This window comes from Staurois parvus, unplaced genomic scaffold (genome assembly GCF_062004578.1).
Source record: "Staurois parvus isolate SC_StPar_1 unplaced genomic scaffold, SC_StPar_1.0 ptg000706l, whole genome shotgun sequence".
Classification (NCBI taxonomy): Eukaryota; Metazoa; Chordata; class Amphibia; order Anura; family Ranidae; genus Staurois; species Staurois parvus.
The window spans coordinates 2,294,531-2,310,921 of NW_028318502.1; the positions used below are offsets into that span (position 1 = coordinate 2,294,531).

Here is a 16,391-nt window from a genome sequence, read left to right on the forward strand (position 1 = left end):
TACTTTGTCTGCCTCTTCTCCTCCTGTTGTCGCGCTTCTGAGACAGTTTGTACTTTTATGTTTGTGCTATAAATTGCTCTTTAGAGCAATTCACGTTTCTGGGTTGTTTAATGATGTAGCTAACTCTCTCTCTCGCTTCCAGTGGAAATGGTTCAGAATGTCGGTGCCGGAGGCGCAGGAGGAGGGCGACCCCTTGCCGGCCTGGCTATGGACCTTCGTTTAACAGGTATGTGGCCATTTATTCAGGGTTCCTTAGCTCCAGCTACATGGTCAGTGTATGTCACGGTGTGGTCCCGGAGGTTTTCAAATGGAGGTCTTGGCTGGAGAGTTGCACCGTGTTTACAGTCGGCAGGATCTGTTCCTTCAGTTTGTTGGTGGACTATTGCAATGTGGTAAATCACCTGCAGCTATTGACAGGAAGCTGGCGGCATTGGCCTTTCTGTTTAAATTGTTGGGATGGCCTGACTACACTAAGTTGTTTGTGGTTCGCCAGGCATTAAAAGGGTGTAGGAGACTGTGGAGGTGTGCGGATCAAAGACGGCTGGTTTTCTGGGAAGTTGCATAATATGATAACAGATCTATCTCAGTTATGTTGTTCCCCTTATGAAGTCTTTCTTTGCGTTTGGCTTTTTCCCTGGCATTCTTTGGTGCCTTCCGCATTAGTGAATTGGTTAGCCCCAACAAAAGAACAGCTGGGGGGCTCCTAGTGGAGGATATCCGATGGAAGGACGATAGTATTGAGATCGTCCTGCATTCTTTGAAGACTGATCAGCTGCATTGGGGTGTAGCTATTCCTCTCTGCCTGGTTGTGTGACGTGTCCTGTTGCTTGTTTGGTGGCATTTTTGGTGATTCAACTTCGAGTTGGGGGGCCCCTCCTTCTGCATGAGGATGATGTATTTCTCTCTCGCTTCCAATTCACGCATCTCCTTCATCATTGCCTATCTGCACTCGGGCTGTCGACGTCCGATTATGGGACGCACTCATTCTGTATTGGTGCGGCCACAGGGCCGCCAGGTTGGGTATGTCCAGGGAGGCGGTTCAGAGGATTGGCAGCTGGGAGTCAAGTCGCTATCGCACATATGTGAGGCCTTACAGCCTGGAAATCTGACCTAGGCGTGTGACAGCTCGGTACATTTCTGATGTCTTGGGTTTTTGACTTCTGTCTAGAAATGCCCGTAGCGAATAGGGAAGAATGGAAATAGCGCAGGGCATACATGACTAGGCCCAGAGTGGTGTAGGGAACGGAAAGGGTTAAATTTAGCTCCAGGGGGTGGGGAATTGATTGGGGAATTATAGGATTGGCAGATGTGGAGTGTAGGAGGGGTCTGTGGCACCTTAGGGTGGGGGTTCTGCGGAAGGAGCGTCAGTGGAGCTGGACGTGTGCAAGGACCAGAGCTTCATGTGAGCTTGGTCCTGAAATTCCCCCCCTATCAGACCTGCGGCATGGAGGACATTGTGGCACAGCTGCGGGTGGCAGCAGAAGACAGAGGTATGGGCTGGTTGCAGGGCCGGGTCTCTGATCTGTTGGGAGATTTGGGCTTGTCACCAGCAGCAGGGGGGCGGGTGCGCCCATGTGCTCGGAGGTCTAGGCCTCCGGAGTGCTTCAGTCCGGCCCCACCCCCTGTTGGAGCTCAGCGCCGCAATGGGAGCCCCCCTCGGGACCCTCCGGCCCCGCTGGCAGGGCGCTCACTTGCCTCTGCTAGCGGAGGTGCCGGGAGGAATCCCCGGCCATGGCGGAGCTCGGCGGGCGGGGTTTCGCTGAGTGGCCCCTCCCCCCGCCCGCACGGCGAGGAGGACGCAGAGTGAGCTCGGCGGGCGGGGTTTCACGGGGTAGCCCCTCCCCCCCGCCCGCACGGCGCAGAGGAGGCAGAGTGAGCGCTGGTACCGGCTCCTCCGTTGACAGGGTGTCTGTCAGGGAGGGAGCTCGGCGTGGGAGGCGTTCAGCTGCGGCTGCCGGGCTGTCCCCTGATGCTGCTGGTGGGCCCCCTGGACAGTCGGGAGCTGGGGCTCCAGGAAGATGGAGGAAGAGGTGCAGCGCTGGGCGGAGTGCAGCTGGGAGTGCTGCAGGACGGAGCCCAGGGACGGCGACAGGCATGGCTGGTGCCCAGAGGCAGCACAACCCTGCGGGACCCGTGGCTCCTGGGACCGGGAGGCCATCCGGACGTCGAGCGGTGGACGAGAGGTCGGAGGGCGAGCTGTCGGAACCCGATGCGGGGGCTGATGGGGCATCTCCTGGGCAGCCTGGTGAGTTATCTGTTCCTGTGTCTGTCTCCCTTTCTTCTGCGTTGCGGGATCTGCTGGGGGGAGGTCAGGCTGCCCCGGTGGGTGCGGCCTCGGCGGCGTTCGTTGGCGGCGTTCCCCTGTCCGGTTTAGGTGGGGGTCTCGGGGAGGTGATTTCCTGTTTGCGGGACTTGTTGCGGCGGCTGGAGTGGGGCAGTGTTGGGACCCCTGGGCCTGCTTCTGCGTGGCTCCCGCCGGCCAGTGGGGACGGGCTCGCGGTTCCTGGACAGGACAGCGGGGTGGTGCGGGGCCTGGGGGTCTCTTCTCCGCTTAGTTCTGGGACTGGGGTGGTTACCGCGGAGTCTGGGGTTATGGGCTCTGCGGTTCCTTCCGCGGTTTTGGGGGAGGGTTCGGGGGTGTCCGGACCTGTCGGCGTGGCGGACTCTGCGAAGGGGGAAGTGTATGTGTATTTTGAGGGCCCCTTGGGTGCGCATTTGCATTCGGCCATGCGGGAACAAATTTGGAAAGGGGAGTATGTGGACATATTCACGCTCTTGCCTTTGGAGCGTTTTCCATTCGATGGGTCCCGGGTTGATGACGGTAGAAGGGAGGATGCGGAGCGGCGGCGTTTTCGGCTTATCCCCCGTACTTTTGCGAATTGGTTGCAGGCTTTCGCAATCATGGCCAGTATCATTGAGGAGAAAGCTCCGGAGCATTGCTCGGCATTGTTCTGTTACCTGGACGCCATTAGTGAGGCTCACAGGATTTACGGCGGGTCTGCGTGGCTTCGGTATGATGAGCAGTTTAGGCAGCGGAGGGCTGTTCGCCCGTCGTTGCGTTGGGACCATAAGGACATTGGCCTCTGGATGCGGCTCATGGCGCCGCCGAGAGCCCCTGGTCCATTTTTTCAGGGCGGGGCCGGTGGTTTGTTTTCCCCGGGACAATCGGCCGCCAAGCGTAGGGGTTTCTGCTGGCAGTTCCAGGAGGGCACTTGTCGTTTTGGAGGGTCCTGCCGGTTTAGGCACGAGTGTTCCGGGTGCGGTGGATCCCACCCTTTCTCGCGCTGTTTCAGGCGGGGTTGAGGCCCTCCCGGAGAGCCTGCGGGTAAGAGGGACGACGCCGGTGCTGGTGGAAAGGATGGGGCCTTTCTTAAATAGATATCCTGATCGGGCTGCGGCGGTCCTGCTGGCGGCTGGTTTTTCGGAGGGTTTTCGCATCCCCTGTACTTTGACTTTGGTCCCCCCCCTAGCTCGGAATTTACGGTCGGCCTTGCAGCATGCTGAGGTGGTTTCGGCTAAGTTGCGGAAGGAAGTGGGGTTAGGTCGTATGGGTGGTCCGATTACTTGTGCTCCGCTTGCGGATCTGGTAGTTTCTCCCTTGGGGGTTGTGCCTAAGAAGGAGCCAAATGCGTTTCGGTTAATTCACCACCTGTCCTTCCCTAAGGGGGGGTCGGTGAATGACGCTATAGATCCGGAGTCGTGTTCGGTGTCTTACATGTCCTTTGATGCGGCAGTGTTCTGGGTTCGTCGGTATGGGCGCGGTGCACTCATGGCGAAGTCCGACATTGAGTCGGCGTTCCGGCTGTTGCCGGTTCATCCGGACAGTTTTCGTTTTTTGGGTTGCCGTTGGCAGGGCACGTTTTACGTTGATAGGTGTTTGCCCATGGGGTGTTCTATCTCTTGTGCGTTGTTTGAAAAGTTCACTTAGTTCGTGGAGTGGGTGGTTCGGGATGTTTCGGGGGTGAATTCGGTCATCCATTTTTTTGATGATTTTCCTTGCGTGGGTCCGCCGGCTTCCGGGGTGTGCGCGGTCTTGCTTGCTACGTTGCAGCACGTTGCTGAACGTTTCGGGATTCCTTTGGCGGCTGATAAGACGGAGGGTCCGGCTTCGGTGATGACTTTCTTGGGCATCGTTTTGGATTCTGGCGCAATGGAGTGCCGGCTGCCTGCAGAGAAGCTGTTGGCCCTTCAGGGTGAAATTTGCGCGGTTTAGGGGAAGCGTAAAATTCAGCTGCGGCCCTTGCAGTCATTGTTGGGAAAACTTAATTTCGCTTGTCGGATCCTGCCGATGGGTTGGGTGTTCTGCCGCCGGTTGGCGGCGGCGACGGCGGGAATTGCCTCCCCTTTTCATTTCATTCGGCTGACTCGGGAGCATCGGGAGGATTTGCAGTTGTGGCACACCTTTTTGGATTCTTTCAACGGGCGGGCACTTTGGATGTCTGGCCCGGTTAGTAATTTTGACTTGGGACTGTTCACGGACGCGGCGGCTTCTGCGGGATACGGGGCCTTTTTCCGGGGTCGGTGGAGTGCGGCCTCGTGGCCGGCTTCCTGGCGGGAGGCAGGTTTTCTCAGTAACTTAGCGCTGTTGGAACTTTTTCCAGTGGTATTGGCGGTTGAGGTTTGGGGGGAGAATTTTCGGAATCAAAAGGTGCGTTTTCACAATTTGGGGGTGGTTCAGGTCATCAATAGGGTCTCGGCTTCTTCCCGACCGGTGGTGGCCCTGCTTCGCCACTTAGTGTTGCGTTGCTTGCAGCTGAATGTTTTTCTCCATGCGGTACATCTCCCTGGGGTTGACAACACCTTAGCTGACGCTTTGTCTCGTTTTCAGTGGGACAAATTCCGAGAGTTGGCGCAGGCGGCGGAGCAACACGGGGTTCCACTGGCTGTGGGAGATTGCCTTGGAGTCGTTGCGGGCTGGATCCGGCGGTCGGTGAGTGAGGCGACTTGGTCCGCTTACTCTACGGTCTGGCGGGAGTGGCTGGATCTGTTGCGACTGGTCGCTATTGATCCCTGGGGGCCGGAGGTGCGTGTGGCAGTGTTGTACTTCTTGGCGCGGAGTTTGGAGCGGGGGGTGTCGGCGTCCGTGGTGGATCGCCGACTGGCGGGATTGGCGTTTTTCTTTAAGTTACAAGGGTGTCGGGATTTCACTAAGGATTTTTGGGTTCGACAGGCTCTGCGGGGTTATCGGAGGGCTCATCGTTGTAGGGATTCTCGTCGTCTGGTGTCGTTCGAGTTGTTGGGGTCTTTGTTTGAGCATTTGCGGACTGTGTGCTCTTCGGATTTTGAGGTGGGTTTATTTCGGGCTGCCTTTGCGGTGGCCTTTTTTGGGGCGTTGCGGATTGGGGAGCTCGTTAGTCCATCCAAGTCGGTTCTTGGGGGGTTGTTGGTGGAGGAGGTTGTGTGCTCCGGTGAATGGGTGGAGGTTCTGGTCCGTCGGTCTAAGACGGATCAATTGGGCAGGGGTGCGAAGGTGCGTTTTTTCGCTCTTCCGGGTTCACTGGTGGGCCCGGTTCAGGCGGTTCGGGAATTTTTGTCCCGTCGCCCTGGGGGGCGGGGGTCCTTTTTCAGGCACATTGATGGATCCCCTTTAACGCGTTTTCAATTTGTGGCAGTTTTTCGCCGGTGTTTGACGGCTGCTGGCTTAGATGCGTCTTTGTATGCTTCGCACTCGTTTCGGATCGGGGCTGCTACGGAGGCGGCCAGGTGGGGGCTGTCGGATGATGTGGTGAAGCGCATTGGTAGGTGGGATTCCCAGAGATTTCGCCTGTACATTCGGCCGCATTTGTTGCGGGATTAGTGGGCGGTCCTGTGTTTTGGTTTGTTTGGGTTGTGGGAGGTAGTTGCGGTTCTGTCCCTGTGCTGTATTGTTCTGGCGGTATTGTTTCTTTTCTTTCAGGTGGAGAGGTGTGCCTGGTGTGGATCCTGGGTCACTCGTATGTGTTTTGGGGGGCCAGGCGGGCTGATGTTCGGCCCAATGGCAGTCAGCTGGGGTTGGATAGAAGGGAGGTTTGTGTCCGCTGGTTAGGTGTGCCGGGCATGTTGTGGAGTCGTGTCGTGCCAGAGGTGCGGCGTTTTGCGCGGCTGGATAGACCACCGGATGTGTTGGTGATTCACGCGGGTTGCAACGATTTGGGGGGTAGGTCCATGCGGGAGCTGGTTAGAGATGTCAAGCTGGATTTTCTTCAGTTGCGGCGGGAGTTTCCGGGGATGGTGGTGGTGTGGTCTGACATGGTCGCCCGCACTTCTTGGCGCTTGGCGCGGTCGGTGGAGTGGCTCAACAAGGCCAGGATTAAGGTCAACCGGGAGGTGGGGCGATTTTTTAGTCGCAATGGAGGGTTGGTGCTCCGGCATGTGGAGTTGGAGGTGGATACTTGGCGGTATCTTCGCAGTGATGGAGTGCATTTGAATGCGGTGGGCACGGATTTTTGGTCCCTGGAGCTGCAGGACGGCATACTACGGGCGGTTTGTTTGTGGCGTGGCACGCATGGGTAAGGGCTTACTCAGCGTGCTGTGGCGGTTGTTGGTCCTTGGAGGCGGTTCTCATCTTGGAAGGAAAAACAATGGTATGGGACCCGATCCGTGGTATGGGGGGCCCGGTGGATATTCCCAGTTAACCAAGGTTTAACTGGAAGGTGGTGGTGCTGCACTGCGGACGGTATGGTTGTGTCCGAGCTGGTTGGTTGCTGCTGGAGGCCTAGTGTATAGGGTTGTCCGCAGGTGCATTTTGGATCGTTTGTGGGTACCTTTGAAGACCAACAACAATTCTTTGGTTTCCGTTAAGGAACGGTTGATGTATGTTAAAATGTGAAGTTGTTAATAAAAGGCCATGTTGGCCATTTACTCCAAATGGTGTCATGTTTTTTGGAAAGTTTATTTGGTTATGGGGTGGGGAGTGGCATGGATCGGTAATGGTGGAAGTAGGAGTGGACAAGCCTATCTATGGTGCATTAGTCATGTGTGTTGTATTTTTTCACACCTTCTCCTGCTATGTTATTTTCTTTTTCTTTGTTTGTCTTCATTCTTTTAGGGCAGCAGTGACTTGTGGCCTGGATCATTGGTCATTCCTTTATTTTCTGGGTGGCTCTCAGAGTGGAGCTTTGCTGCAGCGGTCTGCAAATAGGTTTCTCGTTGGCCAACTCAAATTTGTTTGGTTGGAGATTCGAGGATTGCTTTGGGCTGAGGTTCCCCCTTGCTTCGAAATCGTGTGGTGCTGGAGGGACCTCTGGACATTTTGCTTCTACATGTCAGGAGAAATAACCTTTGGGTTGTCCTCTTCCGTGCCCTTATTTTGGCTATGCAACGTGATTTGACGGCCTTTTTGGATACCCATCCTAATGTTCTTCTGGTATGGTCGGAGATTATCCTTTTTTTTCTGGTGCCAGGCCAGGGATGTCTTCTGATATCATCACGGCATGTGGGGACTGATCTAATCTGATTTCACCAAATGATTATTTATTTATGAACACTTTGTGATTATTTATAATTATGCACAGTACTGTATGTAAAGTGCCTTGAAAAAGTCTTCCTCCCCCTTGAAATTTTCACATTTTGTCATGTTACAACCAAAAATGTCAATGTATTTTATTGAGATTTGATGTAATAGACCAACACAAAGTGGCACATCATTGTGAAGTGGAAGGAAAATGAGAAATGATTTCCAATGTTTGTGACAAAAATCTGTGAAAATTGTAGTGGGCATTTGTATTCAGCCCCCCGGAGTCAATACTTTGTAGAACCACCTTTCACTGCAATTCCAGCTGCATGTGTTTTTTGGGGATGTCTCTACCAGCTTTGCACATATAGAGAGGGACATTTCGGCCCGTTCTTCTTTGCAGAATCGCTCAAGCTCTGTGAGATTGGATGGAGAGCGTCTGGGAACAGCACTTTTCAAGTCTTGCCACAGATTCTCCATTGGATTTAGGTCTGGACTGTGACTGGGCCATTCTAACACATGAATATGCTTTGATTTAAACCATTGCATTGTAGCTCTGGCTGGATGTTTCGGGTCGTTGTCCTGCTGGAAGGTGAACCTCCGCCCCAATCTCAAGTCTTTTGCAGACTCTAACAGGTTTTCTTCTAAGATTGCTCTGTATTTGGCTCCATCCATCTTCCCATCAAGTCTGACCAGCTTCCCTGTTCCTGCTGAAGAAAAGCATCCCCACAACATGATGCTGCCACCACCATGTTTCACGGTGGGGATGGTGTGTTCAGGGTGATGTACAGTATTAGTTTTCTGCCACAGATAGGGGTTGATTTATTAAAGGCAAGTAGGCTGTGCACTGCAAGTGCACTTGGGAGTATACTGAAAGTGCAGTTGCTCTAGATCTGAGGGGAACATGCAAGGTAAATAAAAAAACAGAATTTTTGCTTGCACATGATTGGATGAAAGAAATCAGCACAGCTTTGCCTCATTTCAGAGCTTCCTCTCTGATCTAAAACAACTGCACTTGCAGTGCACGGGATATTTACCTTTAGTAAATCAACCCCACAGTGTTTTGCTTTTGGGCCAAAAATGTAAATTTTGGTCTCCTCTGACCAGAGCCCCTTCTTCCACATGTTTGCTGTGTTCCCCACATGGCTTCTCACAAACTGCAAACGGGAATTCTTCTGGCTTTCCTCCAACAATGGCTTTCTTCTTGCCACTCTTCCGTAAAGTCCAGATTTGTGGAGTGCACGACTAATAGTTGTCCTGTGGACAGATTCTCCCCCCTGAGCTGTGATCTCTGCAGCTCCTCCAGAGTTCCCATGGGCTTCTTGACTGCTTCTCTGATGAATGCTCTCCTTGCCCAGCCTGTCAGTTTAGGCGGGCAGCCATGTCTTGGTAGGTTTGCAGTTGTGCCATACTCTTTCCATTTTCGGATGATGGATTGAACAGTGCTCCATGAGATGTTCAAAGCTTGGGATATTTTTTATAACCTAACCCTGCTTTAAACTTCTCCACAACTTTATCCCTAACCTGTCTGGTATGTTTTTTTGGCCTTCATGATGCTGTTTGTTCACTAATGTTCTCTAACAAACCTCTGAGGGCTTCACAGAACAGCTGTATTTATACTGAGATTACATGACACACAGGGGGACTCTATTTACTAATTAGGTGACTTTTGAAGGCAATTGGTTTCACTAGATTTTAGTTATGGGTATCAGAGTAAAGGGGGCTGAATACAAATGCACGCCACACTTTTCAGATTATTATTTGTAAAAGAGTTTGAAAACCATTTATCATTTTCACAATTATGTGCCACTTTGTGTTGGTCTATCACATCAAATCCCAATAAAATAGATTTATGTTTTTGGTTGTAACATGACAAAATGTGGAAAATTTCAAGTTAAAGAAAATTTCAACTTTTGCACATCTGTGGCTTTCAATGTAAAGTTAAAAACCATTAATAGATTTATTTATTACAGGTTCTCATATAGTGCTGTCAATTTATGCAGCGCTTCGCACATATACAGTAAATTGTACATTCACATCAGTCTCTAACCCTCAAGGGGCGTACAATCTAAGGTCCCTAACCCTCAAGGGGTGTACAATCTAAGGTCCCTAACTCACATCCATACATACACATACTAGGGCCAATTTAGACCGGAGCCAATTCACCTACCAGCATGTCTTTAGCGTGAAAACTGGAGAACCTGGAGGAAACCCTCACAGGCACAGGGAGACCATGCAAACTCAAGGCAGATGGTGCCGTGCCTGGGATTTGAACCAACAACCCGAGTACTGCCAGGTGGAAGTGCTAACCATTTAGCCACTGTGCTGCCCATAAAACTGTATATACAAAAATAAGGTATACCTGTATTATTAGATATTTGCCCTTCTGAACATGGGGCACAGTCATAGCAGCAAGAGTGGATTGAAGATTTTGCCTTTTTTCTGTATCCGGGCAAACAAGAGTCCACACAGCGAGATTCCAGCTTCTAAAAGAAAGTGAAAAAAAAGTATAATTGTGCTAAATAACAATGGAGGTTCAATAAGATCTGTTTCCCAGTAGAGCCGCCATCTTGCCTCTCTGTGTACAGTCTGGAGATCCTGCCAGGAAGAACACTTCCTATTTCAGGCTGACAACACTAAGCCACTGCCTCACCCTGGAGGAGGACTCATGGCCGGCTGACAATGCTGCTGCTAATATTGAGGTAGTGGTTTAGAGTTGTCAGCCTGCTACAGGAAGTGCTGCTACTGGTGTCATCTCTGGGTAAGAAGCTGAAAAGGATTCACAAAAATTAAATGCTTATAAAAATTGAATACAGTGAGACATGATGACAAACACTGAAAAAAAAAAGATTTCACGTTCACATGCACTTTAACTACCTCCCACCTGGCCTATAGTGAAAAGATGACTGAGCGGGAGCACGTTAGTCACTCACCTCCTGTGCGCTCCAGCAGTTGCATTGCTCAATCTGTCACCCGCTGTGAAAAAAGATTATTGTACTGGGCCGGTACATGTCAAATGTACACAATTGTTTTTCATTTATAGCTATTCATTGTATACTATTGTGATGATCTCAGTGATTGGTCACATGGTAAAGGCAGGGCCAATTACAGTGCCCCTGTAGCATGTGATAGCTGTGGACAATCACAGCTATCACAATAGTACATAATGGCTATGAATGGATGCCATTTATACAAATGACTGCTTATAACTAGTGATGGGCCAGGTGCAATGCTTTGGCCGATCACAATGCGCCATAAGCGCATTGCATTATGGGGCACAAACTTCCCGCCGAACACCCCATACGTTCGACGAACAGCCAATGTTTGAGTCAAACTTAGGTTTCGACTTGAACCGTCAGCTCATCTCTGCTTATAACAATGATCATGACTGTTGTAGGCAATCATAGTGTAAAAAAAAAAAAAAAAATCTTGATCACCTCCCTAGAGTAGTAATGTATCACTATGGTAACACTGCAGTGTTCTGGTCACGGTATGTAGCGAAAAAATTTTACAAAGAAAAAAATAATTGTAAAAGAAGGAAAAAATGTTTAAGATTTTGTTTTTGAAAATTGCTCTCTCTCCCTCCCATATATATATACTATATTGCCAAAGGTATTGGGCCAGGCCAGTCAAGTTCCTCCACCCCAAACTTGCTCATCTATGTCTTTTATGGACCTTGTTTTGTGCACTGGTGCGCTGTCATGTTTGAAGAGTTAGGGGCCAAACTCTTCCCACAAAGTTGGGAGCATGAAATTGTCCAAAATGTCTTGGTATGCTGACGCCTTAAGAGTTCCCTTCACTGGAACTAGGGGGCCAAGCCCAACCCCTGAAAAACAACCCCACACCATAATCCCCCCTCCACCAAACTTTACACTTGGTACAATGCAGTCATGCAAGTACCGTTCTCCTGGCAACCGCCAAACCCAGACACGTCCATTGGATTGCCAGACAGAGAAGCATGATTGGTCACTCCAGAGAACACGTCTCCACCGCTCTAGAGTCCAGTGGCGGCGTGCTTTACACCACGGCATCCGACGCTTTGCATTACACTTGGTGATGGAAGGCTTGGATGCAGCTGCTCGGCCATGGAAACCCATTCCATGAAGCTCTCTACACACTGTTGTTGGGCTCATCTGAAGGCCACACCAAGTTTGGAGGTCTTTAGCTATTGACTCTGCAGACAGTCGGTGACTTATGCGCACTTTGCGCTTCAGCATGCGCTGACCCCGCCCTGTCATGTGACGTGGCCTACCACTTGGTGGCTGAGTTGCTGTTGTTCCCAGTTGCTTCCACTTTGTTATAATACCACTAACAGTTGAGCGAGGAATATTTAGTAGCCAGGAAATGTCACGGATGGACTTATTGCCCAGGTGGCCACCTATCACGGGACCACGCTTGGAGTCACTGAGCTCCTGAGAGTGAACCATTCTTTCACCAATGTTTGTAGAAGCAGTCTGCATGCCTAGGGGCTTGATTGTATACACCTGTGTCCATGGAGGTGAATGGAACACCTGAATCCCATGATTTGGAGGGCGGGGACAATACTTTTGGCAATATAGTGTATGTATGTGTGTATATATATATATATATATTAGTGGATAAAAGTCTACACACCCCTGTTAAAATGTCATGTTTCTGTGATGTAAAAAAACGAGACAAAGATAAATCATTTCAGAACTTTTTCCACCTTTACTGTGACCTATAAACTGTGCAACTCAATTAAAAAAACAGACTGAAATCTTTTCTGGGGAGGAGTAAACATAAAAAACTAAAATAATGTGGTTGCATAAGTGTGCACACCCTCTTATAACTGGGGATGTAGCTGTGTTCAGAATTAAGCAATCACATTCAGAATCATGGTAAATAGGAATCAGTACACACCCGCCATCATTTAAAGTGCCTCTGATTAACCCCAAATAAAGTTCAGCTGTTCTAGTCGGTCTTTCCTGACATTTTTTTAGTCGCATCCTACAGAAAAAGCCATGGTCCACAGAGAGCTTCCAAAGCATCAGAGGGATCTCATTGTTAAAAGGTATCAGTCAGGAGAAGGTACAAAAGAATTTCCAAGTCATTAGATATACCATGGAACACAGTAAGGACAGTCATCATCAAGTGGAGAAAATATGGTGCAACAGTGACATCACCAACAGTGACATCATCAACAGTGACATCACCAAGAACGGGACGTCCCTCCAAAATTGATGAAAAGACGAGAAGAAAACTGGTCTGGGAGGCTGCCAAGAGGCCTACAGCAACATGAAAGGAGCTGCAGGAATATCTGGCAAGTACTGGCTGCGTGGTCCATGTGATAACAATCTCCCGTATTCTTCATATGTCTGGGCCAGGGGTGTAAGACAAAAGCCTTTTATTATGAAGAAAAATATCCAAACCCGACTAAATTCTGCAAAAACATATCTGAAGTGTCCCAAAAGCATGTGGGAAAATGTGTTCTGGTCTGATGAAACCAAGGGTGAACTTTTTGGTCATAATTCCAAAAGATATGTTTGGTGCAAAAACAACACTGAACATCACCAAAAGAACACCATACCCACCGTGAAGCATGGTGGTGGCAGCATCATGCTTTGGGGCTGTTTTTCTTCAGCTGAAACTGGGGCCTTAGTCAAGTTAGAGGGAATTATGAACAGTTGCAAGTACCAGTCAATATTGGCACAAAACCTCCAGGCTTCTGCTAGAAAGCTGAACATGAAGAGAAACTTCATCTTTCAGCATGACAACAACTCAAAGCATCCATCCAAATCCACAAAGGAATGGCTTCACCAGAAGAAGAGGGAAGTGTTGCAATGACCCAGCCAGAGCCCAGACCTGAATCCGATGGAAAATCTGTGGAGTGATCTGAAGAGGGCTGTGCACAGAAGATGTCCTCGCAATCTGACAGATTTGGAGTGTTTTTGCAAGGAAGAGCGGGCAAATATTGCCAAGTCAGGATGTGCCATGCTGATAGACTCCGCCCCAAAAAGACTGAGTGCTGGAATCACATCAAAAGGGGCTTCAACAAAGGATCAGTGTAAGGGTGTGCACACTTATGCAACCAGATTATTTTAGTTTTTTATGTTTACTCCCCCCCTAAAAGATTTCAGTTTGTTGTTCAGCTGAGTTGTACAGATTATAGGTCACATTATTATTATTATTATATTAAAGGTGGAAAAAGTTCTGAAATTATTTATCATTGACTCATTTTTTTACATCACAGATCCTGACATTTTAACAGAGGTGTGTAGACCTTTTCTATCCTATATTTATATATATATATATATATATATATATATATATATATATATATATAATTTTGTTCAAAATAATAGCAGTCAGACATCACTAACTGGATCAATCACTGGTTTTGGTAGAAATGATATTTCTACATGGCAAATAATTTTCTAGCAGGTGTAGTAGAGTCATAGAAATCCAACAGACCCAACAGTCATGACATGCATGCTGCTGATTCTGTGTCATTGAATCACTCATTGAAAGGGGCGTGTTCAATATAATAGCCGTGTGGAGTTCTATTAGTGAGGTCATTCATTCTTTGACAAACAGGTGGCAATTATTGCCCTTATATAAGGAAGGAAGGCAGCAAATGTTGTACATGCTGGTTACAGTGCATTTCTCTCTGAAATTCTGAGGAAAATGGGTTGTTCCAGACATTGTTCAGAAGAACAGCGTACCTTGATTAAAAAGTTGATTGGAGAGGGGAAAACATATAAAGAAGTGCAGAAAATGATCGGCTGCTCAGCTAAAATGATGGCAAATGCTTTAAAATGGCAACCAAAACCTGAAAGACGTGGAAGAAAGCGAAAAACTACCATTGGAATGGATAGAAGAATAGCCAAAATGGGGCGGACTCAGCCAACAATCAGCTCCAGGAAGATGAAAGAAGGTGTGACGTTCCCTGTGAGGACTGTTACAATTAGAAGACGCCTATGTGAAGCCAAGCTATCTGCAAGAAGTCCCCGCAAAGTCCCACTGTTGGAAAAAAGACGTGTGCTGAAGAGGTTACAATTTGCCAAAGAGCACATTGACTGGCCTAAAGAGAAATGGCGCAACATTTTGTGGACTGATGAAAGTAAGATTGTTCTTTTTGGGTCTAGTGGGTGGAGACAGTTTGTCAGACGGCCCCCAAACACTGAATTCAAGCCACAGTACACTGTGAAGACCGTGAAGCATGGTGGTGCAAGCATCATGATATGGGGATGTTTCTCATACTACGGTGTTGGGCCTATTTATCGCATACCAGGGATCATGGATCAGTTTGAATACATCAGAATACTTGAAGAGGTCATGCTGCCTTATGCTGAAGAGGAAATGCCCTTGAAATGGGTGTTCCAACAAGACAACGACCCCAAACACACCAGTAAACGTGCACCATCTTGGTTCCAGACCAACAAGATGGACATTATGGAGTGGCCAGCCCAATCCCCGGATCTTCATCCAATAGAAAACTTGTAGGGTGACATCAAAAATGCAGTTTCTGAGGCAAACCCAAGAAATAGAGAAGAACTGTGGAATGTGGTCCAATCATCCTGGGCTGGAATACCTGATCACAGGGGCCAGAAGTTGGGGGACTCCATGCAACACAGATGTACAGCAGTTCTCAGAAACAGTGCGACTACAACCAAATATTCATGAAGTCATTCAAAGGAAAGCAAAATCTTCAAACATTTCTCAGTTTATATAGTGAATGTTTGAGTTTGTAAAGAAGAATACAAACACTGCCATTTTTTTGAACCGTCTAATATTCACTTTTCTTCCATTTTTTTAGAGGAACAACACAAATTTGATGTATTTTTCTTCATGTTGTGATTTGGAATAGAATGTGTCGTGTTCCCAATGCATTTGTGTGGATGGAAATAAAAGCTATTAGAAGGATTTTCAGCTTTATTCACTTTTGTCAACACACGGCTATTATTTTGAACACAACTGTATATATATATACAGTTGTGACCAAAATTATTCAACCCCCAATGCTGTAAAGGGGTTTAGGGACTATAGTGTACATTTGGAATTGTATTCAGAATCAAATCCTACAAGGACGTTGTAACTACCCAAATGCAACTAAAATGACATCAATTGTTTATGTAATACAGTAGTAAATGGTTCTTATGTGGTTTCTTCATTGCCACAATTATTCAACCCCTTAAAGACTACCACTCTGAAGAACAGAGGTTCATACAGGTGCTTTCCATCAGGTATTGAAAACACCTGTGGATGTCACCGAGCAGCAATCAAGCATAATAAGCACCAATTAGGCAGCTTTAAAATGACTGTGATACTCAGCTCCTTCTAGACATTTACTGGTGTGGTTACAAACATGGTGAAGGCAAGAGAATGGTCCAGGAAGACAAGAGAAGAGGTGATTTCTCTTCACAGGAAGGGCAATGGCTATAAGAAGATTGCAAAGATGTTAAACATACCAAGAGACACCTTAGGAAGCATCATTCGCAAATTCAAGGCAAAGGGCACTGTTGAAACGCTACCTGGTCGTGGCAGAAAGAAGATGCTGACTTCGACTGCTGTGCGCTACCTGAAGCGTAGAGTGGAGAGAAGTCCCCGTGTGACTGCTGAGGAACTGAGAAAAGATTTGTCAGATGTGGGTACAGAAGTTTCAGCCCAGACAATAAGACGCACACTGCGTAATGAAGGCCTCCGTGCCAGAACTCCCAGGCGTACCCCCTTGCTGTCTCCAAAGAATAAGAAGAGTCGACTGCAGTATGCCAAAAGCCATGTGGACAAACCACAAAAGTTGTGGGATAGTGTTCTGTGGACTGATGAAACAAAATTAGAACTGTTTGGGCCCATGGATCAACGCTATGTTTGGAGGAGGAAGAACAAGGCCTATGATGAAAAGAACACCTTGCCTACTGTGAAGCATGGTGGAGGGTCAATCATGCTTTGGGGCTGTTTTGCTTCTGCAGGTACAGGGAAGCTTCAGCGTGTGCAAGGT

General features: G+C 48.6%; 1 protein-coding gene across 1 annotated transcript in view; it reads right to left on the bottom strand.

The window, feature by feature from the left end:
* The window catches only part of LOC149445864 (vomeronasal type-2 receptor 26-like), a 56,377-nt gene that overhangs the window by 6,826 nt on the left and 33,160 nt on the right, over nt 1-16,391 (bottom strand). The window contains exon 5 of the mRNA XM_089653314.1: nt 9,795-9,915. Within this exon, the coding sequence (XP_089509440.1) occupies nt 9,795-9,915 (121 nt within the window). The remainder of the gene's footprint in view (nt 1-9,794; nt 9,916-16,391) is intronic.